The sequence below is a fragment of the Puntigrus tetrazona genome, chromosome 2 (genome assembly GCF_018831695.1).
Source record: "Puntigrus tetrazona isolate hp1 chromosome 2, ASM1883169v1, whole genome shotgun sequence".
NCBI lineage: Eukaryota > Metazoa > Chordata > Actinopteri > Cypriniformes > Cyprinidae > Puntigrus > Puntigrus tetrazona.
In genome coordinates, this window is record NC_056700.1 from 23,449,847 (window position 1) to 23,474,956 (window position 25,110).

Consider the following 25,110-nt stretch of genomic DNA (forward strand, 5'->3'; position numbering starts at 1 on the left):
TGCTACATTATTTTGTTTCATTTTTGTGACCGTGTGTATTAGGATAATATGGACGCTACAAAAGATGATTCATAAAAGTACAAGATGTTACAAAAGCTAATTAACTTCACACATTACAAGTTAACTTCACACATGTTTTGTCTTTTATCTTTTCATACTTTTATTATTTTATGTTAACAAAGCTAAATGGGACTGAATTGTGCAGTGGAGTTGGAAATTGCTAACTGACGGTTTCTGTTTGTATATTAAGCATATTTAAACCAAAATAGAGTAGAATTATTTTGTAAATATTTAATTATAACCATACACCGTTTTAGGATTACTAAATTATATTTACATTTTAGTCAATCAAACAATGCAAACATTGTTTTTTTATTCAGAAATGGTTTAAACTCATTTTGACACATTCATAGAAACATCAGACAAAAAAAATCTTAGACGTCTAGACAGAGGAATGTAGCTGTATTGTGTCACATGTCTTTTCCAAAAGAAAAGCCCCAGATAAACATCTGATGTGACATTTCTGTCTTCGGCTGCTTTACAATATTCACATTCAGCATTTGCTATAGCAACATTTGTGCAAGTACGGATAACATAGAAATACAAAATTATATTTACAAATACGAACTGTAACCAAAGAAACAGCAAATATACTGAAGTAAGATTAAAAATTAGAATGAATAATCTGTCTAATTTAGACCGTGCAAAAATACGTTTTTACAGTGTGGCTATTGTTTTCATTTTAATTTTTAATGCTCTGTTCAGGAGAAGAGAAGAGAAGAGAAGAGAAGAGAAGAGAAGAGAAGAGAAGAGAAGAGAAGAGAAGAGAAGAGAAGAGAAGAGATTCCAGTCAAATTTGCAGAATAATGCAGAATTTCTTTGGACTAAATATGATTTAATATTTTTATTGTCCAAAATGTTCAGAAAATATCAACATATTTACAGTCTTTCGCAATGAAGAGGCAATGCTGGGGCCTGTGCAGGATTTAAGGGATTCAAATAATAATAATAATATATATATATATATATATATATATATATATATATATATATATATATATATATATATATATATATATATATATTTTTTTTTTTTTTTACTGTGGTTGTACAAATATTACCATTTGCATTCATTTGATATATTATGATTATTACCTTTCTCTTCTGGTTGAAGTTCATTCTCCACCTCTGTTTTTTTAACCCGATCTTCAGCGTCTGGTCTCTCCACGTGTTTGTTGAAGTCTGAAGGCTGTCGCTAGATGGCACTAAACGACCAAACCTCGGTAAGAACCCATAAGTAGCCTTACTCAAACATTTAGTCTTATTACTTATTATTATTATTATTTTTAATATTCTACAATTGTATTAAGTTTCTGTACACATTTAAGGCTACTACAATTAAAAGAAATTGATATAATTAGTATCTAATAAACTTTTTTATATTTTTCTGGTATTTAAAACTAAATAATTATTATTTTGTTTTGAAGAGCTGTTGATGAATATGAGCGTCAGGTCTAAATCATATAATTGGATAACTGAACAAACAAGAAAAACTTCAACCTTGTTGTGTGTTTATAATTACACACGTTACACTGTAGCGGCACAAATGAGGAGCTAAATATATGTTTCTATGCTAAATATAAGTTGTATGTTGTTTGTTTGGCTACTGCTTCAACAACCATTATTTGCAGCATGCTCTGGGGTGGGATGTAAACCAACTACCAACAAACCAACAAAAACTACAGTAAATATATAGCAACACTTTTAAACAGTTAACACTTGTTAACTACAAGTTTTCCCTAAAAACATTTGTTGTTTATTAATATATATATATATATATATATATATATATATATATATATATATATATATATATATATATATATATGCAATGTTCCATTGTTGAGAATTTTTTTAAACCTTTTAATAAAGTATAAAGTACACGATAACACAAAGTCTAAAATTTGATAATTGTCACTTTTCAATCTTTTCCATGTTAAATAAAATCATCCCTTTTTGTAAAATAATAAGTAATCATTTATTCATCCGCAATTCTATCGCTTTTTTGTTGTTGTTTTTTTCAAGTGAAAACATTTCTTGTTTTGTTAGCTTGTCTCAGCCTCTTCTCTGAAGTTGTGGAGGTATGATCAGGTCAAAGGAGCGAGATGCTCAGCTCAGCTCTGCCCTCGGGCTTCAGCGTGTCTTCAAAGAACAGCGGGCGGATAGATTAAATTAAGACAGGTCAGGCTCTTCCTCGGGTCAGGATGCTCCTCTCTTGACCCAGGATACACAGCTGCCCTCAGAGAAACAAGTTCTGGTCGCATTTCTAGCCACTGATATCCTAATGATAGGAAGTCATTGGATTTGTTTGACTTTATGGATTAAATTATTTTATAAATCTCTAAAACACCAGTGTCTTTTTTTTGTTTAGTTTTTTGGGTTTTTTTATACCTTTTAGAACTTTTTTTTTTAAATTATTGACATGTTTAAATATTTTAAGACACTACTTATTTGTAAAACATCTTTATATTAGAGAGAGAGAGCAGTATAAATTATTGTGACATGTACATATTATTGCTGTTGCAGCCATTTTACAATAAGCCACTCAAAGCTTCCTAAGGTGATTAAATAGTAATATTAAATAGTAATCTTCTCTGCAGAAAAGAGCCAGTTCAATAACTGCAAACCCCCACTGGAAATAATAAAATAAAACTGACCAAACCACTTTGAGCTAGAACAAACTTTTTTTCAGCAGGGTTTTAGTCTAAAAGCAATCAAGTGTGTAGAATGGTGCGTAATTACTTTCCTTATTATTTTTATTTAGTAACTTCATGTAGACGTTGTCTGTGCTGCAGTTCTACAGAGTCCCGATCCCAACAGATAATCCATAACCCAGTGAAAAGTTTATTTCGAATCAGATCAGAAAGATTGACAATAAGTCAACTTATGAAGTAGCTCAGAATCGCTTTGGTTTTGCCTAAAAATGATCAATTATTCTTGTTTGTACAGAGGCGCGCATCGATACGATGATTGCGGTACAGTGAGTTGATCCATATGAATATAATAGATTATAAACCAGGCAAAATGAGCGTCTTGACGCCTCAAAAGTTTCCGACCCCTGCAAAACAAGCTACAAGCAGCACTTGAATGGGCTTCGGTGGCATCCAACAATAAACAGGCTTCGATATTCCTCCTCGACACTAAGAGCGCTCCGGCAGCTTTAATCTTGCACAACGGTGCACAAAGCTACCTCTGGTACAATGCATTACACGTGCCGAAATACGCTTTATTTATCACATGCTAGCTGCGATTTCATCGCTTGCTATTTTCACATAACGTCAGGACCCCCGGGCTCACGCGCGCGCGTTCGGCGCGCACCCGTTCCGGGCGCACCAGTTTTGTCGCTCGGGTCCCCTTCGCTTCTGCAGGCCACCGTCATCCGAAGGGCCCTTGATTTGCTTGGAGTTCGAGGAAACTCTAAACTCCTTACAGGGAGGGGGTGCAAATAGCAAGTTGTTGGTGCGTTACTGAAGATTACACCGCGCGCTCTCTCTCTCTCTCTCTCTCTCTCTCTCAATCTGGCTTTCATGATCTAGCCGGCAGAATGTCGTCAAAATGAAAAGCGTATGTTCTCATTAAAGGCATCCCCCCGCCATCCCTGCTAGATGCAATTGACGTTAATTCACAGAACCGATAAAGTCTAAGGTTCCATGCGTCTTCGCCGCTCTGGGTCGAGGATGTAAGATCACACGGGGTCAGCGGGAGGTTCAAATTAGACGAGCGCTCTCCGCCGCATTTTTCGCCGCTTTCTGCACGGATCAAATCCCGTGCACGGCCGTCCCCTGCGCCGCGTCCCTGCCTTCTGCCTTCTGCTTGATTAAATCTAACCTCTCCACATCAAAAAACCTTCGAGCGCGCGTCGTATAGCCTTACTTCCTAATACTGATTTTGTCAAAACAAATGTAATTACAGGGCCGCGTTTGTTAATTTGTAAATTCACCTTGCAATTGCTGGTAACTTTGCGCACAGGGGTCACTGAGAGAAAAACTGCTGGTCTTGCTGATAAAATGGTCGCCAGCACAATACGAGTAGAAATAAAAAATGAATAGGGTTATTAATAAGAACGGTGCATAGGTTTATTGTGCATCCACAAACATTTAGAGCATACAGTATATTCTGTTATATAATGTGTGTTGCCAAATAAACTAATAGACTTAATTTAGAAATGAACTGGTTTTATTCCAGCCAAATATGGAATAAAACCATAAATATGGAATAAAACCATACTCATACTTTGCCTTTAAGCATACTTATATATATAATATTTGTTGAATATAATATATTTTTCTATTGTTAAATATTTTAAAATGTGTTTTTTTCCTTTTGATGTAATGATGAATTCTCAGAAACCATTACTCTTTTTTTTAGTGTCACATGATCCTTCATCAAATCAATCTAATAGCCTTCTCTTCTCTTCTCTTCTCTTCTCTTCTCTTCTCTTCTCTTCTCTTCTCTTCTCTTCTCTTCTCTTCTTTCATGATTTGTTTTTGAATGTAAAGATTAAAAAGACACTATTTGTTTGCAGTAGACTGTCTTTATTCTCACTTTTGATTAAATGCACATTTGCTGAAAAATGTCCTTAAAATTACATTTATTTTTGTAAAAAAAAACTCAATATTGCAGAAGCATGAATAATATAACCCCCTATGTTTTCAGATTCTCTGGTTAGGTGTGCTTTGTGCAGAATCTCACGAGAAACCTCTGGAGGTGCTGAATATGCCGCGTCTCTTGTCTCAGATACTGTTTTCCTCCTCAAAGTCGATTTTGTCACTGGCTGGGCCTGCGCTGGGTTTTTTCTTTGAGGAGCCAGCGGGGGTCATAAACTCTTTGTACGGATCCTTCTTGCCTTCATCGTACTGAACGAAACCTCTGAAGAGAGCCAGAGCCAGGAAGGAGTAGAAGAACATCACAAACAGGATGTAGAAGTAGGCGTTGTCGTAGGATCGCCTGCTTGTTGAGGTCGGGGCTGTCGTGCTGGCATTATCTCGGGGATCCTGACGGTTTGTCTCGATTTCCTTCAGGCACCTGGCCAGCAGGGAGAGAAGCAGCGTTCGGTTGGTCCCAGCGCCACCTAGGGGCATGCTGATACCAACAACGAGGTCAGACTCAAGGTTTCGATCCCTCAAGAGGAAACAGATGCTGTAACTTCGCCAAATTTCATCTGTTTGCAGTTCTCCGCAAGGTCAAAACGATGATTCCTTCACCTCGAGCTGTGACGAAAAACAAGCGTTCAGAAGGCAAGCTTTTCGTCCGTGAACATCACCGATATTTTCACGAAGACTGATGTAAAGGGCAGATACGGAGCAGTATGGGATAGATTATCCGTGGCGTTCAGAAGTTGCACTCTGACGGAGGCGTTTATTCCAGAATGTCAATGTCTCTTTTTCTTTTTCAGCAGTGAGAAGTTTCAAAAAGGCTTCTGATTTCGCTCGACTTAACTGTAACGTTAAAAGTTTCAGTCCTGGAGTTTCCCAGTTATTAAACGCTGCTTGTTTTGGTCCTTAAACGTCATGTCAGGGAGACATCAAGAGGAGGTTTTGCTGAGGTTCATCCACTGCAGTGGTGAGTTGGGCTTGCTCTGGTGATTAAGAGGGTTTTGTGAAGAAAGAAAGAGAGAGAGAGAGAGAGAGAGAGAGAGAGAGAGAGAGAGAGATGATAGCAGTGAGACGTTTTTGGAAAGGAATTCTGTCTGACATGCAGTCGTTCTCTCACGGCTATGATAAACACTCTTTATCATTTGTGCTGTGATAAAGCCTTGCACGACACTGCTGCTGGACACACACAATCCACACACAAACGTTTAATAAAAAAGCACTTTGTATGAATATAATAATGCAACAGTAAAAAAAATCTGTGTCTGTGATGTAGATCAAAGAAGAGAGAAATTAGGTCATGCCTCTGAATCCCAGGAAATCCATGAAATGATTCAAAGTGTTTAAAACAAACACTGAATGTAAAGAAAATAGCTCGAGATTAAACACCTGCATAAAAATGTAAAGCACAGCCCAAAACTATTTGTTTTTGGCTCTTTTGTCTTTTTTATTTTGTTTAAAATATAATATCTTATTATGCATTTTTGTAAAAAAAAAATATAAACTGTAAAAGCAATTTGTACAATACTTTTTTATTATTAAGTTCCCCTATAAAGAAAAATCAAAAAAGTTGCGAAATCCTGGAAGTCTTGGAAGGCAACCGGCATCAGGAGATTTGTGACTCTCCTCAACATTTTTACAGTGTGCTGTATTATATATTTACATGCTGTATCGCATTTGGTATTACTAAGGCTTTACTTATTGGTTATTCATTTTATGGTTATTCATATCATAAAATGTAAGTATAAAATATGATCCATTCAAGAATCTTTATTAGTTGATCTCTGTTGTATTGTAGCACTGTATTGTATGTGTTGCCCCATAAAAAAACACACAGAGCTTTCTAAAAAAAGCAAGGCATTTAAATATCATTTTATTGAGGCATATTATTGGGAGATATAGTTGACATTTGATATTTCTTTTTACTCGTGCTACTTACGACTGCTTATGTTCTTCAGGGTCACATATGATAAGGATATGAATGTTCAATAAACTGTTTCATTAATATACACACACACACACACATATATGTGTGTGTGTGTGTGTGTGTGTAACTCAGCCAACTCTTTGCATAAACTGTTTTATCATCAAGTGAACTCATATTAAATGCAATCTGTTTTTTTTTGTATCTGAGCATGAGCACATCCATAAAAACAGAGCTATGAGCCATTTTTGTGACACGACCCACCAGCTCAGAAGGACTTCTGTAGACACTTGATTGATGAGCAGTTCTGGGCCGAGGTAGCTGTTCAGGACATCGGCAAAAACATCTTGAAAAAGCGATTTGCTCTCCCATTCTGTCCTGCATGTTTGCCTATGAGCCGAGGTTCAACTAACCAAATTCCGTGTCATTTGTTACTGCGAGAAACAGTCTCATGTCTTTCATGTTTTTCTCCCCGTTGTTTTTTTTTTTTTTTTTTTCACTTTCTCTCCTCTTTCAGCCGTCTGTCTCAGAATGACGTGGGGGAGTGGGGAGTAACTCTTGCCCTGTCAGCTATGCTGTGATTGTCTGCTGATTTCAAAGAGCGCAAGGGGTCAGAGGTTAAGTTGTCTCCAGTATATGTTATTGTGTCTGACACCAGGCTCCGTGCTGGAAAAGCGAGCAAAGGAGAGGGACACTTCCATAGACATTTAGATTTTGCGGATGTGAAAAATAAACATAAAGACATAAAGGTGTGCTACATTACATTTAATGCCCAAAAGATGGTTTAAACCAGCGATTCTAGACCCCACGGGACGTTTAAGCAGGCTCCGGGGGGTACTCGGAAAGATTTTAACTGCTTTGACAAAGCCAATAAAACAAAAACGATGGCATTAAAATAAGCATATATGGGCAAAATAGAAATGAAAAGTAAATTTGAGGAAATCAATCAATTAGATAAACTTGTGCTGCATAAAACATTTATATTTGTGTGGATTTCTAAAGAACACATCTTTTTTTACACGTTAAGAAACACATTTGGAGCTTTTTAAACTGTGTTACATTTTACTATACTAAAAATAAACACTAATACACAAGAAAATGACCGGCTGAAAACACCTAATGCATTTACGAGAGAAAAGAAAGAAAGAGAAAGAAGGAAAAATGACTTTGTTCTCGTCGTCTGTTGTGTTTGGATGGTTTACAGCGCTCTGCTTTAGTCATTAACCCTCTTAAGAGCTCCCCGGAGAGAGGGACTTTGTCATGAAAGAGTGTTTTTTAGAAACTGAATATATTTTTAAATGAATAAAAGTGCTCAGGGAAGCTGAAGGCTGAATAAATCTGATAGTTATTGTGAACGGTCATGCTAATTTTCTTAAAAAAAGCCTTTCATGCGTGGTTTATTATTTTATACAGGTGCAGAGTGATTGTTAACGTGATCCGGGAAAATAACGCAATTTGTTGTTTATTCCCACAAGCAAACGTAGAAGGGTTATTTAAAAAAAAGAGGAAATGGGAAACGAGAGAAAGCAAAAAATATGGCAAATATTTTTAAAAAGTTTTTAAAGGTCAAAAAAATCAATCATTTCAAAACAATAAGCTTGAATGCAATTTATTTTTTTTTCTTATAAATAGTAAATAGTGCTGCATTTTACACATTATCCATCAACAATTATATGCAGTCGAGAACAGAAAAAAAACATGAAAGTATAAAAACAAGGTAAAAAATAAGACAAGAACGTTGTGGTACAGAGACGGAACGAAGAACGTCATCTGCAGATCTTCTCCAAACTGCAGAGTAAAAATAAAGGTGACATCCATCCACATAATGAAACGCTGCATCATCTGGAACCTTTTCTTTGCGTGAAAAACAATCAGAGTTTAAGAACAGATGACTTTCGTGAGCGAGTAAGAACAGATGAGTGTTTATGAGGTATTGAGTGTGTATTGCACTTTCCTTGTGTTCGATTTGTGGCGGGGGTCTCTCTGAATGTTCAGAACAGCATACTACCGTACTACTAATGTTCAGTATGCACTATGCGTATCGCGTGCAATTTGTCTGCTTCCGAAACTAACTGGACGAGCTTCTACACAGTATTATATCCCATTTGACTTTTCCATTCCACTGTAACCAGTAAACAAGTTTTCATTTCGATTAAAAATGCAATGTGGCATACTACCTTTATGTTGCATTATTTTAGTATATACTGTAGGCGATGAGCAATACACTAGTAGTCCATTCTGAACATGGTAATAGCGTGTGCTCAAGCGACTGGGGTCTGTGTTATATAGTCTGCACTACAGAGGGCCGATGAAATGCCATCGGACTCTTGAGTGCATTCCGTTTAGGTCGCCCTCGTTCTCTCTATGAAAAGGGCCTGAGAGCGAGTGCCAAATGTGAGCATGTCCTTGTGTGTTCAGTCATTTATCTGTGAACGAGAATTAAGGAAAGTCGGCACACCTGTCTTTTCCGAGCCCTTATTTCCTAAATATAGTCAAAGAAAATGTGTCTCAACCGAAGAGTAACCGTCGAGTTGTCAGAAACCAGCCACTAAAGTGCGTCCGTCAGTGGACAGCTGATATCAGAGTATGGCGCCACACTCTTCCCTGCCATTCCATGCTGTTTATAAGCACAGTCTCAGTCTTTGAGTTGTTTATTTGTCCTTTTATGTCCTTTCCCTTTGTCCTCCTCGCGTCCCGCGGCTTGGCGCCCTCCGGGAAGGAGGTGGCAAGCGTCGTCAGAACGTGTGATGCCGTTGCCTTTTTCCGAAATGAGGTGGAAATACGGAGAGGCTGTTTGCTCCAGGTCTAAATGGTCAAACTAACCCCGTTCTCAGTCTGGTTCTAAACCCAACCCAAGCCCACCCGCTATATCCCCCTCGTAAAAAAACAACTCGGTTGCAACTTGGACCCACAGGCGTTGGAGAGGACCGCCGGCACCCCTGGCCTCTCCGCAGCGCTCCTCGAGCGGGAGTTTGAGGACGGATGGTCATTTTGGTCAAACGTTCAAGAGGTGAAGGAGAGCTCAAGTGCAACGGTCAGATCATTCCATAGATCTCTTCATCTCCTTCCTGCCTGTCTTCATTCAGTCAATGCTGGGTTTCAGATGATGAAAGGCACCTGAAAGAGAGAGAGAGATGTTAATGTTATTATGACGCTATAAAAATATCATTACTAGAAATTAAATAAACATGAACAGAAATTACATAACATTTCACTTAGGTCCTGAGACAATTCTCATTTTCATTTAGATTAATATGAAGAACATAATATAAACATAATAATAATAATAATAAAAAGCATGCAGACACAGAACTAATAAAAATTACAAAAATACACAGCGATATTATTAAAAATGTAACTAAAATTCTAACTAAAAGGAAAACAGAAACTATTAAATAAAATTCTAAATATTAAAACCTATAACAATATATAAATGATACTAAAATAATGTTTAAAATGGATTTAAAACTCAAACGTGTGAATGTGAATATTTTACTGTGTATAACTACACATAAATGATTAAATGCACACTAATCTACACTATTTTAGATTACTTTGTTACTGTGGACAAGTTTAAATAATAAAATAAAATTAAAATAAAATTAAATTAGTAATTAGTTTAGTAATCGATTGTCGATCAATTTTTTACAGTTTTGCATGTAGTTCATTTGCATTAACAGATAACTTCTTTTTGATTAGATAAAAATTACTAAAATACTGCTAAGTAACACAATAAAATAGACACACACACACACACACACACACACACATATATATATATATATATATACTCACACACTAACACACAAAACTCATCACAATGAATGCATCATATTAAGGTCTTGGAAGTCTACTGATGCCTCCTAGTGGGCTCCGGCACAACGGCTGAGAACCACTGATATCAATATATAACTAAATTGACGTAGCCTTTGCCAAGAAATCGTAATATGCAAAAGCGTATGATCCAACAAAACACAGTGCATGATTGAGCGAGCCGGTGCGTGCCAATTCCACTAAAAAGACAGACAGAGAGAGAAAGCAAGAGAGAGCGAGAGAAGGGGGAGAAAGGAAAAGAGAGCTGTCCTATATTCGGTTCTGTATGGATCAGAGTCAATGATCAACAGCAACTACAGATCTGACCCGTCTGAAACACATGGTTCTAATCTCTGCCTGCCACGGGCCATTCTACTCCTACACGAGACCCCCGCTAACTCCTCCACGGACCCCCAGCTCTGAGCTTACGGGGTGCGGACCCCAGCAAATTAATGATATCAAGATGCAGTCCTGGATTGGGCACTCGACATGTCTCCCCCTCCGCTTCTGTCTAACATGTTCTCCTCTCGTTTCACCGCGTGTTCGAGTGGATCATGAACGATATCTTTGTTACCCAGAGCTCATTACATGGCTGGCTGACGGATGCCTGGAGCTGATGAGATATAGCTCATCTCGCTGGGTCGTGAAAGGTCACGGGTTAAGCATCGTAAACCAGGGCAGCGTTTACCTGCGTGGCGGCCCGGCGGATTACAACTAACTAATGTAAACCTATGATTACACCCTCAGATTAAAAGACCAATACTTAACTGAAAATAATCTCTGTTGACGTTTAGATGATCGCGTTTCTCTGCAGAATCACCGCGTTTGAAAAAAAAGTTTCCTGGCTGAACCGTAGCGGTTTAAACGGTGCTTCTAAAATGTCGAGCTGTGGTGAAGCAGCTCATCAAAATCATATGACATGCATCAATAAAAGTGTCAAAAAGTGTAAAAATATCATTTAATGAAAAAGGATGAATGTGACTACTACAACCTTTAATGCACTTTTTAACTGTTGTTTCAACAAAACATTTCTCTTTAGAAAAGAGATGAATTACAGCCAATGTCAAATCTATTTGCAACTAATTGTGAATGATTTATATATATATATATATATATATATATATATATATTTTTATTAAATAATTTTTAATCAAATGATTGACTCCTCACGGGTGACATGCAGGACCGCTTAAATCACAATCGACTACTTTAGATTTGCCTTCATCCAATCAATTTAACTATTTTGTTTTTCAATAAATCTGCAAAATAATACAAATATTAAAAATACTTGTTTGATTTCAGCTAGTTGCAAAGGCACTTCTTATTCGAATTAACTTTTTGAATTAACTTGATGTGCTAAAATTATAAAAAATAAAAATAATATTTTAAAAATTACAAAAATTTATAAAAACCGCAATAGCATCTATAAAATAACACAGCTATGCATCAAATGCAAAACATAATTTTACTTATTATTATAATGATTACATATTACATTTTATTTCAGTTAGATTTGAAAGCAACATTTCTTATTTTAATTTATTTTTACCTCATGTGCTAAAATAAAAGTGAATTAAAAATGAATGAAGACAATATAGGCAAAAAACGAAAACTTTAACTAACTCTAAAGTGAAAACAGAAAACTTAAAAACAAAAAACAACAATTCAAAATTCTATGCATCGCATGCAACACTGGACTTTTTACATTTCCACAACTAACTCAGTTCTGGTATTCACCTTGCTCTGCCCGTATTGGCTGTACTGGTAAGACGCCACGTGGTCCACGCTGTAGCCGGGTGAAGTGTAGCTGGAGGGGCAGTAGGACTGGGAGCTGGGCAGAGTTGGCATGCTGGGAAGGCCTGGCAGAGCCTCCAGTCTCTGAGAGGAGTGACAGCTGGGAGCCATGCCTGTGCTGGGCTCCAAACCACCCGTCAATGGAGAGAGGGCAAAATCACCCTGCGGCTGGTGAGGCACTCCACCCGGATTCAACAACCCCATCACCTGAGGGAAAACAAGAGGACGCGTAAGTATAACTGTGCAGAGTTAATTTAAAGCGAGCCTAGCCTGGTCTAGACCAATGATTTTCCATGCAGCTCAAGCTGGTGAGCGAATGCATGACCAAATTCTGGTAACCAAGTGAGTTCAGAGAATCACATTTAATTCATGCTTGCAAATTTGTTTTATTTGACAAAGCAGTGTAATTAGAGTTCACTAAAACTACAAAGTAAAACCTTGAAAAGCATTAAATAAATAACTAAATTTAAATATATAATTAAAATACAAACATTTTTAGGGTATACGTGAGTCTCTTTACATATACATCATATATACACACATATCATATGCAAACAAAAACTTAATGAATTTAAAACTTAATGAATAAATCATGCCACTGAATTGTCCACTTATTTTCTTTCTGCTTTTCTTTCTGCTTTTGTTTTAGTGTTGAGTTTCAGCTGCAGGTTTGGTGATGTTCAGAGCTGATCATTTTATTTATTTTTGGTTGATTGTCACCATTGCTGAGATTCATGCGCCGATTCTTGCCTGTTTTGCTCTAGTACTTTATTACAACATCACTTTAGCAAGAGAAGGGATAACGATATTGCAGTATTAACAATATTGCAGCCTTGGATCTTGGATCTAAAACACATGTTTACAGCAGCCAAAGAAAAACTAATGTTACAAAGCCAAGGTTCAAGAACCCAACTAAAAGTAACACTGATCTCCATCGCGTTAGTGTCCGAAAACAAGAAGAATATCAACAGTACTTAAATCTTTTTCTCTTTTCTTCAGTGATTCTGCTTGTCAATAGCAGCTGTTCATCACTAAACACTTTGTAGTGTGCGCAATATAAGTGTTCATGAGGGTTTTGTTGTGGGGTTTAAAGGGTTGAGGATTATTTAAAATGTCTGTTGTTTTTTACTACGACATATTTTTTTCAATTTAAATAAGTTTACATAACTGTTTGAAGCTATTGAATACCATGGTTAATGTCCACGGTAGTATAACTGTAACATGCTGTAAAAATGAAGAGCTGTAAATTAACAGTACGTTCCTGGCAACCCTGCTGCCAGAAAATTACTGTTATTTAACGGCACAGCTCTTTACAGTGTATCAACACCCTGGCAATAACTCACAGCTACTATTCAGAACTTCTCAAATTTACTTAAAAAGAACTAAAATCATTTTTGAAACACATGTTTTAATACACATGGATTAACTTAAGTTCTCAGACCTATCAGAATTCTTCAGCTTCACCAAATAAAACAATGAAAGTTTGCTTTTGTTTTAAACTCTGTGATGTGAAATGAGTTCAACGCACAAAACCGAACATAATGACGACGCTAAAGTTTTTAATTCAGGCCTCCCTTTTATCAAACAGCAGTGTGTAGGACACATCTGAAATGATTTGTTGACAGCGAGTGAAGCTCTCTCCAGCTCTCACACGGCGTCTCTGGCTGCCCGTGTCTAATTCCCACCAGTGACAGACAGATGGAAGCGAGACGCGAGTGTGCCATCAGTGTCTGCGAGCTCTCGGACGCCGCTTGATGGGCCAAACACAGATCAGTTCCCTCCCTCTGCTAATCATTAATCAAAACCAGCCCGGCCCAGAAAAAAATCTCCTTGCGAACCGACGAACGACTGAACAACCGGCCGGCCCACTGACTCTGTCCAGAGTCCATGAGAGTCAAATTATTCCCCATCCTGCTGGACACATGGTTCCTTTTAAACCGTTACCCGGTGCAACCAAAGAGAGGTGGAGTCAGTCGAGAGGGGCTGTATTTCTTTGCCCGGTTAACATTTTCCTGAAAACAATTGTGAGTGTAGAGTTGTGTGTCTGAGAAGAGAGCATAGCCAGATAAAAAAAAAAAAAAAAAAAAAAAAAAACAGCGTTATGGCATTTTCTAGCAAGATTTGATCTTAGAAACCAGAAGAAACATATGGAATAAGTACGTCATATGTAGCTTAAATATTCTTTAGGGACAAATCTGTCCTAGGAGTGAGCTAAATCCCTCAAAAACCTCCCTGTGGGGACATCTGGAGAGGTGCTCAATTGGAAAAACAATCCATAAATAATGTTTTTATTCGTATATATAAAACGATCTCAGTTACAGAGATGCACTTACGATGGAAATGAAGGTTGCTAGTACTAAATTATTAAAAATTTCTGTTTTAAAAGTGCAACCCCAAAACGTAATTAATGTGTATTAACATGATTTCAGCATGGAGGAAAAAAATGATTAATAGCCTTTTTTGTGTAAGGTTATATTCAGTTACACCTCAAACTATAAAATGGCTATAAAATGCATTAAAATGAACTAACTAAATAAATTTTTTTTGTATATAAAATTAAACACAATTAACATCATTTGTATGCGAAATAAATATAAAATGATGCATGTTATACATAATTTTGAGAATTTAAATATTTTTGCTTTTCAGATCTTAAAAATCTGCCTCATTCATTTCCATTGCAAGTCTATTTATTTTATAAGGTTTAAAGAATCTCAGTATCTCCTCATCGTACCAAATCTGTGCAAAGTCATGATCGATTATCGACTATAAAATCAATCAAGATGAAACAAAACACAAATTTAGAAAACAAATGGTTTAAAATGAACGCAACTTGTATCGAACCTGGAATGTTCCTTTCTAGAAAAAAAAACGGGCGTCTATGGTATTTCCTCATTTTGCAAAGAAACCATGTGTGTATGTGCGGTTAACGCTTTTACAAGCGGTGTGAAGGGTCATGGAATTCCTTCTGGGGTTCATCTTCAACAGCTGTTTCAGAAGAGAAATGGACTGAAAGCTCTAAGCGCTCGCAGATTTTCAGGTGCTTTCCCCACCTTGCAGATAACTCAAGGATCACACGAGCTGACAGCGTATATCATGTACAGCGGCGCATGTGTGAGTCACACGCTGATGTGTGATGCTTAACAAATGGAAAGCACATGGAGGTTAAACTCTCTCGTTCACCTCCCCATGGGGGGCCCGGGCCCGGCTACATGTGAGGTGAAAGCTAAAATGTTCCTTCCATGTCCAGACCACAGACAGGAGTTGTTGACAAAAAGCTTCCTCATAAAACATTTTCCCAGCCAGGGCGATGCATGTACGCAGCTGTCCGGAGGAAGCAGCCCACATTCGCCAAAAAGGCAATGTTCCCAGATGCATATAAAATGCCATTTTAATGGAATATTTCAGATTAAATACATTTAGCGAATTTTGGGGTTACAATTTTTGGTTTTGTTGTTGTTGGTTTCGCAAACTGATGCATTAGATTTTGTCTCGTCTATTTATTTATTTCAAACTTCATAAAAAACTTTATACAAACCAATGCATAAAATTTTTTTAAATATTACTAAGTGCATTTTTTTGACAGGAGATCGGGCTATAGCTGTAACTAAAATTGTTTTATGAAATTCTGAGAGGGGGTAGACAATAAACAGGGAAATTATGGGAGAAAAAATTGTGAACTTGAATTGATTTATAGGAATATGCTCTTGTATTTAATTTTTTACAGCAACAACAAAAACGCTAAAAAGGGAAAAACTTTTCTTTTGCTTTTTAACATATACCATGGCAGTAATTCATTAACAAAATTAATAAATACTAGTATAATGCATTAACTAATTTTAAGTAATTAAAACGTATAGTAAAGTGTTACCATGAGATCTTTTTTCTCTAATATATTTACAATTTTATATATATATATATATATATATATATATATTTTTTTTTTTTTTTTTGTTGGTTTCACAAACTGATGCCTGAGATAAAAATATTATACAACTCGAAAAAAAAATGAATGTTACTAAGTACATTTTTAGCATCGAAAGGAGAACAGGCTACAGCTGCAACGAACCATATTTTATGACTTTCTGAATTTTGTCAACTTAAAAGTGTATTTATGACAGTGAACATGACATTCTGGGATAACAAAAGAAGTTGGATCAGAAAACCATGTGAGACTGACTTGAACTGCTTTACAGGTCATTCATTGTTCTTGTACAAACACTCTTTTATAGCCACATAAAAAAAAAAGACAATAACATGTATTTTCTTCTTTGGAACATATACCAAAGCAGTAATTCTGTACAGAAAGCAACAAATACTGCCCATTGTTAATTAATGAGTTAACTAATGTTTACTAACAGGGCCTTACTGTAAAGTGTTACCAAAACAGTTTTTTTTCTAATATGCAAAAGTTGATTTTAAAAAGAATAAACCTTAAGAAACGAACAATCCTTTCCACGGAATTGGTATAAGCTTTATCTAATACCATCCCTGTACTGTCATATTTTAGTAATTAATATAGAAAAAACAAAATATGTAATTATAAATAATCACAATTTCCTTTGGTAATAAATTACAAACCAATCTGCAGGGACAAGCCTCCTTGAATCCCAAGCTTATTCCACCATACATTAAACCACAGATAAATACATAATTCAAACAATTAGCCAACAAAGTGGCTCATTTGCATAAATTACACAGCGCATTACGGAGGGTAAATTCTCCCATTCCAATCAATTAAGAGTCCGGAGCTTCCCGTAATTAGAATCCCAGACGCTGAGAGTTCCAGCATCGTCATGACGACGAGAATCCCTGCCCTTCAACAACAACACAACAGCACCAGCCGACCCTGTGCCAGGTTACAAAACACACACACACACACACACACACACACACACTAATGGCAATAACAGACCAAGTGTGAGTGTGAGAGCTACCTGACCTCTAAGTCAGTCCTGACGCAGGAATGCTGCCTTAATGACTAGGAATTGGTTCTGATTACAAACCCTGCTGCTGGGGGCGCTGCAATTAGACACACTTCAATTAATACGTCATGTTAAATAACTTTGTGCAGTTCAATTACTGTACACAAGGCGATGGTCCAAACCCACACACAGGATTCTTTATTTCGTAAGGTTTATACTTTTTCATATTTACACATTTTGATAACACTTTCAATTAGTTCATGTTAGTATTTTTTCATTATTTTGCTCAGCTATGTTAATTAACTACATGCACTTACTATATGGTTAGGGTTAGGATTAGGCTTTGGCTTTGGGTTGCTTGCATGTAATTATGAATAATGTATTGTTGTTATGATAATAAGTGCATGGAATGTGTAAAAAAGACTCCTTTAAGTAAAGTGTTACTTTTTTAAAAAAAAATGTTAGTTAGTAAGTCTTTAATGTTAGTCATTGTACTTTAATTTTTAATTCATGTTAACAATGGTAATAAGTGGGACCTTATATAATGGTACCAATATTTTTATGTGACATTAACATTCGTTTTTTTTGTTGATGTTGTTGTTGTTGTTGTTGTTTTTACTCGTCACATAATTTCAAACCTGTTATATTTTCCATTAAAAGAAATTTTCATGCAATAACTTTGGGCTTTCAAGCCTCAAAAAGAAAAAAAAACGCAACGTAAAAATGGTTTTCTGGAGTCTGCATATATAGTCTTAAATGAGTAACAGACCCCAAGTTGTATATGTTACTATTTCAGAGGTGTTTTTCAGAGACTGACAACCATGGAAACAATGAACTACTGTTTTATCACAAAAGCTGCAGTGATTCCCTAAAATGTTCTTCTGAATTTCAAACCAGTTTGAAAAAACATGAGGGTAAGTAAACAAAGACAGAATTTTCTCTTTTTTTTGGTAAACTGTCCATTTAACAAAAACGTTATTGTACCATAACATATCTGATCAATGGTTATGTGTTTAGACGGCAGTGTTTTCCATGAATCGTACTGGTAATCTCGCAAGCTTTCATTGCTTTTTTTTTTGTGTGCGTTATGAGAAAGAACCTCATTCTCAAAATCATCTTCTGTCTTACATCCCCAGGGGCGCTTTCTATCTCAGCCATTCTATTTTTTCCTCCGCTTCCATTTCATTTTCTCTCTGTCCATCTCTTTCATTCCATTTATCTGTATCACGCAGCACTCCGAGGGGTTTGAGTTCGAGGACAGCACCCAGAATGCCGTTCATGTCTAACTACCGGATGCTTTGAGGCAGTTAGGAGCTCATTTTCTGGTTGTTAGGACGTTGTGCACAGCAGGCGAGCCGACAGATAACAGCTGATGAGTGTGTAATCACAAATAATTGTCTTTCACTTCTCGTTTCCATCATCATCATCCTTTTAGTCGTGTCCTACCCCTCCTCACACCTTCATTCTCACATTGAAATTCTGCTGGTTGGTGTAAAAATAGACACTTTCTCCGGGTTTGGGGCCAGTATTTTTTGTTTTGAAATAAATCGATGCTTTTATTTGGCAATTTTGCATTACATTGGTCAAAAGTGATGCCATTTCAAACAAGTGATACTTTCTATTCATCAACAAATCTTGAGAAAAAATCTCCAGTCTCTATAGAAATATTAATCAGCATTAAAAATAATAATATGTTATTAACATATCGTTATAATTAACATAATAGAATAACTTTTTAAGGATCATGTGACACTGAAAGATGGAATAATAATGCTATAAATTCAGTTTTGCACAGCAGGAATAAATAATATGTTAAAATGCATTACAATTAATAGTTATTTAAAATTCTAATAATATTTGACATTTATTGTATTTCTGATAAAATAAATGCAGCTTTTATAAGCATCTGTGAGGTACAAAGAGTATAAAAGACCCTTTTTTTCTACTTCCTTGTGTAAATTTAGCAATATTTCGACATTTTTTACATTCTCTACTCTTTCTAAACTTGAATAAAAAGGCATCTTTTGCAACCGCGCCTTTGAGATTTCCTTGTATGGGCTTGTATGATTGCCTAACCTCTTTGCATTTAAATTGGGTAACAATGTCTCAGCCATAACACAGATTGTTTGGTGGAAACCTCTGGCAGCTGGTCAGTATCTGCGGCCATATACTGTATGCCCAAACTGTATGTGATGTGAAATGATACTGACCTGTGATGAGAGGCCGTTGCTGATGGTGGGGTTCACTGGGTTTGCGTGGCCCGGAGCGGCCACATAGCTGTCAGAGTAACTAGAGAAACCATGACGTCCAGAAGAGAGGCAGTAGGCCGAACTCCCCTCCTGGGCCCCCGGTCCACTGCCAAGCCCAGTCTGATGCACTGAGGTGGGGGGAAGAGGCTGAGGCCTGTGCACAGTGCTGGGCTGCTCCGATACTGTTGAGAGAGAAAGAGAAAGAGAAAGAAACAGAGTCTTTATTGTCAGATGATACTTCAGAAATCGCTCTATTATGTGACACTGGAACCTACAACCAGTTATAAGCAGCATGGATATATTAAGTAAAAACCTTGTTCCATGAAGATATTTTCTACTATAAATACATCTACATTTTATTTTTGATTAGTAATATGCATTGCTATGGATTTCATTTGAACAACTCTAAAGGCGATTTTCTCAATATTAGATTTTTTTGCACCCTTAGATAACAGATTTTCACTAGTTGTATTTTTGCCAAATACTGTCTTATGCTAACAAACCATACATCAATAGAAAGTTAATTTACTCAGTTTTGAGATGATATATAAACCCAAATATACAGTAAACAAATGTAGGCTATGACTGCTTTTATGGTCCAGGGTCTCATATGTTTATTTGTAGCTCAAAAAGCATTTCTTATTAGTATTAAAATGTTTGTGTTGCTACTTAATATTTTTGTGGAAACCATCACACACCTTTTTCCAAGATTATTTGACGCATATAAAAGTGTCTTTACTGTCACTTTTGCTCAATTGAATGCATCCTTGCTGACTTGTAATATTTTTATTTATCATTATTATACTGACTCCAAACTTATTAATCTGCATTACAGTTCCCACCTTGTGAGATAGATGAGGGAGGGTAAGGGCTGTCCGCCAGCTGGTAGGGCTGAAGACTCGACATCGCAGAGGGTGGGAAACCGCCGGGAATCAGGTGATTAAACGCCATGAGCTGATTGGCTCCTGCCTGCTTCCTCCAGCGAGCTCTTCTATTACTGAACCAAACCTGCAGGACAGAACATGACAAACATACTTACATTTAACACCCATACGCTTAGAATAACTATTTACTCACATCTTCAGACTGTTTTTATACCCAAAATGGTGCCAAATTGAAAACATGACACATTTCAACATGGGCTTCCCATAACACCCCCTTTTATTCGGGAATCTGATATGGAGCTATGTTATTCCTGTAAGAATGTGTTTGTGTGTGTGATGTATCCGAGTGTACACAAGCGCTCTTTGTGTGTTCAGTAGCCGAAAGCTTGTTTGGTCTGATTGTGATCGAAACATCTGTGCTCATTAAAAAGCGGTGACATCATGTCACGGGTTCTAGTTTAATTGGGTTAGAGGGACCTAATAATAGAGTTTATTAAAAGATTCTGTTTTGAGGTTTTTCTGCGACAGAATACCAGGGTAAAAAACAAGAGGTCAGGCGTGGCACAAAGAAGCCTGTGTTTATGAGAGTGTGTCATGTGACTTCAGGGCAAAGGGTGCAGGGGTAAATGCTGGTAAATGTAGTCTCTTGGTGTAAACCAGTAATGCTCCCAATTTAAACCGCATTGCGACTTACGAGAAAGTTTACTTTTCCAAAGATACAGGCTACAAGGTGGCAGTATGGCAAAGTTATCACTTGATTAACAGCTTTTACTGGAAGTAATAGAGATGTGTGTTGCTGTACCTGTACTCGTGCCTCTGTGAGTTTGGCTCTCTGAGCGAGCTCCTCTCTGGTGTAAATATCAGGGTAATGAGTGCGTTCGAAAGCTCTCTCCAGCTCCTCCAGCTGCTCGGCCGTGAACGTGGTTCGACTGCGCCGCTGTTTCCTCTTCAATGGCAAACCCGGTTCTGAGTCCACGTCCGAGCCCTCGTCTGAGTGGCTTGCTGCAAAGAACACAATCAAATAAGCTATTATTGAATGAAGAATACTGGCATCAGCTTTGAGAGATTTTCATTAGTTTCAGAAGAGCACAAACTTTAAATGAATAGTTCATGACTTGGATTTTGGTCCGTTTCTCAAATAAAGCTGTTATATGGCTTCAGAAGAATTGGAAAATAGAGCAAAAAAGTCATACCTCATACATAGGCCAACCACTTTTTAGGATATTTAATGGTGCTTTTAACAGCCCCAGTCCTCAGTGGCATTCAATGTATATATATTTTTAAAAATCATACAAAATTCATTGTTTGTGTGACTAAACAAAGTGAAGGATTTAAAAATAAAATAAAAATACTACTGCAAATTACATAAATTCATAAAACAATTAATTAATGAATGAATTAATTGTAAAAAAATACATATACATATACACATAAGTAAATTACTTCATAATCTAAATAATTAAACTACTAAAACAATTTATTTTCTAAAAAAAAAAAACGATTAAAATAAATAATAGAAAGCAAATTTTTTAGATACATAAACAAAGACATGATTAATGAATGAATGAATAGGTGCTAAATTTTGTTGGGAGCAAAAATGCCGTGGAAATTATTTTGTACACCATTTCTGAATTCACAAAGGAACACATTCTGCATATTCAATATACGAATGCACAAAATGTAGTAAAATATTCCCATTGCAATAACAACAAGTGAAACAGGATCCACGACTTGTGCGTTCAGTTGCATTGCAACTATCAGCAAACCAATATCTGAGAATTACTCTTTAAAATTTGGTTCGATTTGGCGAGATACTCCTGTAAGTTGTTTGGTTTCTATCACTTTCTCTCGGCCAGAGCTCTGTGTTTACACACAAACACACACATCATATGCAGGTATTATTTGTGAAGTTGGACCGGGTGAGAGGTTCTTTCGTAGCTAATTCAGCAGAAGAGAATGTCGGTGTGAGTGGACTAAAGCTCAGGGAATCTGTACCCAGAGGAGGGGGGCCCTATCAAATGATTAGGCTCCTCAAACTAGCGTGACAGCCAGCTATTGTCCAGTAATACGCCTCGAAAGCCCCCGTCCAGAACTCGCCAACGCCACATCTGCTTCGTCTGACACTAGCCATCTCCTTTCTCTTGTTCGCTCTCTCTTCGATTTTCACCCCCATATGGTTGAAACACAAAACGTAAAAAGACGCCCGGCGAAACCGCGTCCACAGAGCCTTAAAGTAAAAATGCAACCAAAACGTCCCGTAAAATCTAGTTCTAGTACACATTAATGAATTATAACAACCCACAAGTAAGCTATATGCAAAGAGTTAGATCTGAATTGTGCCAATCAAACAAATTATTCCTTTGACAATCTACACAGGCTCGTCTAATATGGTTTTACAGTTGAAATTTAAAACCGTTTTTTTAGTTGGAAGGTATTATGAAAATGCCATAAGTTAAAAAACTAGGCAATGCTTCTAAAACTTTTTTTGGATATGCAGGTGTATTTCTCCGGCAGACAAAGAGGGCAAACAAGAAAAAGAGTGAAGAGGAAAGAGAGATTTTAAGGTTTAATTTAAAGTGAAGAGTCGTTCTCCAGCCTGGAGCCATGCAGGAAATACTGCTGCCCGGTTCCAGAGTGCATCTCTCTGGGCATCTCAAGAGAGACGGAAAGGAAAGAGAGAAACAAGGAGGGAGGGAAGACTGTCCTTTACCACTTTTCCACTCTCTAATGCTACTGAAAAGTCTCTTTTCATGCCATTTTTCCCAAAAGTCTGGACTATTTTTAGTTGACATAACCTGGAATGAACAGCCAGTTACTGAAAATATGGCATTTATCATTTTCTTCATAAAGAAAGCCCTCAGAGAACCGAGTCGCAAATTAAAGTAAGCACATAAAAACATGATATTCCCCCAAAACTAACATCCAGAAATCAAACCATCAAATCAAATCCTACGAGGAAAAGAGAAGGCACGAGAGTTTCTAAATCGCTTTATGATTTGGGCACAAGTAAAACATCTCACTTTTCGCTTTTTTTCTTTGTTAGTTCCCTTGAATTTCTATCATCATCGCTGCGAAAAAGCCAAATAAAATAAAACTTAATATAATAAAATATAAAGAAACGAAAAAGAATAAAATTTAAATTACGCAAGAAAAAGAAGTTACTGCATAAAAGGAGAAAAAGTAAAAGTATATCAAATTTAAAAAGTATGAAAACCCCATACAAATACGTAAAAAAAAGTCAGTGTTTTATCAGTTATTATAATCATAAATTATATGCTACCGATAAAAGTAAACAAAGGAAAAATAATACATTTGTTAAAATAAATAATCCAGCCTTTCCATTGATTCCTTGGTTTCTATCAATATCATTGAAAACAAAATTCTGCAAAGAAAATTAAATAAAACTAAATTAAGTAAAATTATTAAAACAAATAATCTAAAATAATTAAAATAATATAAAAGCAAGTAAATTCAATTTTAAAAGTAAATTAAAAACATTGCGTATCATTTGGCTGCACAAAACACCAAACAAACCAAAATAAAATAAAAATAAATAAATAAAAAATAGAATAAGTCTTTTCCATAACTGCTTTGGATTTTGTACCATTACTTCTACAAAAAAGTCAAACGCTACAGACTGTAATCTGTAAATGACACTGTTGCATTTGGCTCTTTCTCTCTCGCGCTCCTTCTCTCTCTCTCTCTCTCTCTCTCTCTCTCTCTCCATCTCTTTTGGGGAGTTATTTGGCAGTCTTTTGTTGGCCTGTTTAGTGAGAATGGTGACTGAGCTCTTTGGAGTCTGATTTCCACGCTCCATCTGTAGGTTCCATGAGCTCGGTCCGGGCAGCATTGAGGCCCCTGTCACCTGCCTGGCAGGGGGCCGGGGGGAGGTGGGCACAATGAGGGCTGGACGCAGGGCAATGGGGGCTCCGCAGGGGAACAGCGGGGGGCCGCCCCCGAACCCTTCCTCCTCCACGGCCAGGGGGTTACAGAGGTGGAGGTGGTGGGGGGTGACGGCGAAAGAGCGATACGGAGAGAGTTCGGGGGGAAAAAGAAGAAGAAGAGGGGGCAGATCGCTCAATGGCACCTGGGGGACTAGTTTAGTGACTAGTGAGTGGTGTGTGGGAATAGCGATTCTAGTTTAACGTGATTGTCAGTCTCGGTCTCGTCCATCATGTCCATTTGCTGCACTGACGTACGTTAAACAGATACTTCTCTCAGACGTATCTTTCTTTGATTTTCCTGGAATATAAAATTTTACTTAAAATTCCAAATAGCATTATATCATTATAAACCAGATTCAATCAGATTGATACGGACAGAAACTGCATTATAATTATTATTAAATTATCAAAGTATAATAAAAAACAGGCGGGGAAAAAGCATGTAATTTCATCTGAATAACCAAAATCTTGAAATCTGCAATAAATGTTAAAACAATAATAATAAATATTCTAGAAATGTGAATGAATGAGAAAGCAATAGATGTCAAAAAGTAAGTTTAAAATTGTGTGAAAATTTTTTTTTTAATGACTGAAACTGTCACCGAGATATTTGAATTTTGAATAAAAAGTTATAAAGAAATTTAAAAGCATAGAATTTTCTACAAATAACCAAGCGCTTATAACAGAGACCAATAATTTGAAATAAAATATTTTGCCCTTTAATTGTGTGAAAAAATGTTTTATTATGTTTTAACCATCCAGTTAGGTGTTTTCGAGAAAAAAGAGATCTTGTGAACTGCAAACGTTTCATACTGCTAAACAGCAAGACTGACAGACTCCCTGTGAGATCCTGAGAGAATTTCAGCAGGACAGGAATCTCATACTGTGTCCACTTCCCACAGCATACCTGTCCCAATACACCACC

General features: G+C 36.7%; 1 protein-coding gene across 2 annotated transcripts in view; it reads right to left on the minus strand.

The window, feature by feature from the left end:
• Positions 1–8,088: 8,088 nt before the first annotated feature.
• pax3a (paired box 3a) overlaps positions 8,089–25,110 on the minus strand; it is a 29,498-nt gene continuing 12,476 nt past the window's right edge. For both annotated transcript variants that reach the window (XM_043254927.1, XM_043254916.1), the window contains exons 5-9: positions 21,044–21,243; positions 20,200–20,365; positions 19,319–19,539; positions 12,127–12,390; positions 8,089–9,693 (exon numbers count right to left, since the gene is read on the minus strand). In XM_043254927.1, the coding sequence (XP_043110862.1) occupies positions 9,676–9,693; positions 12,127–12,390; positions 19,319–19,539; positions 20,200–20,365; positions 21,044–21,243 (869 nt within the window). In that variant the 3' untranslated portion in view covers positions 8,089–9,675. The remainder of the gene's footprint in view (positions 9,694–12,126; positions 12,391–19,318; positions 19,540–20,199; positions 20,366–21,043; positions 21,244–25,110) is intronic.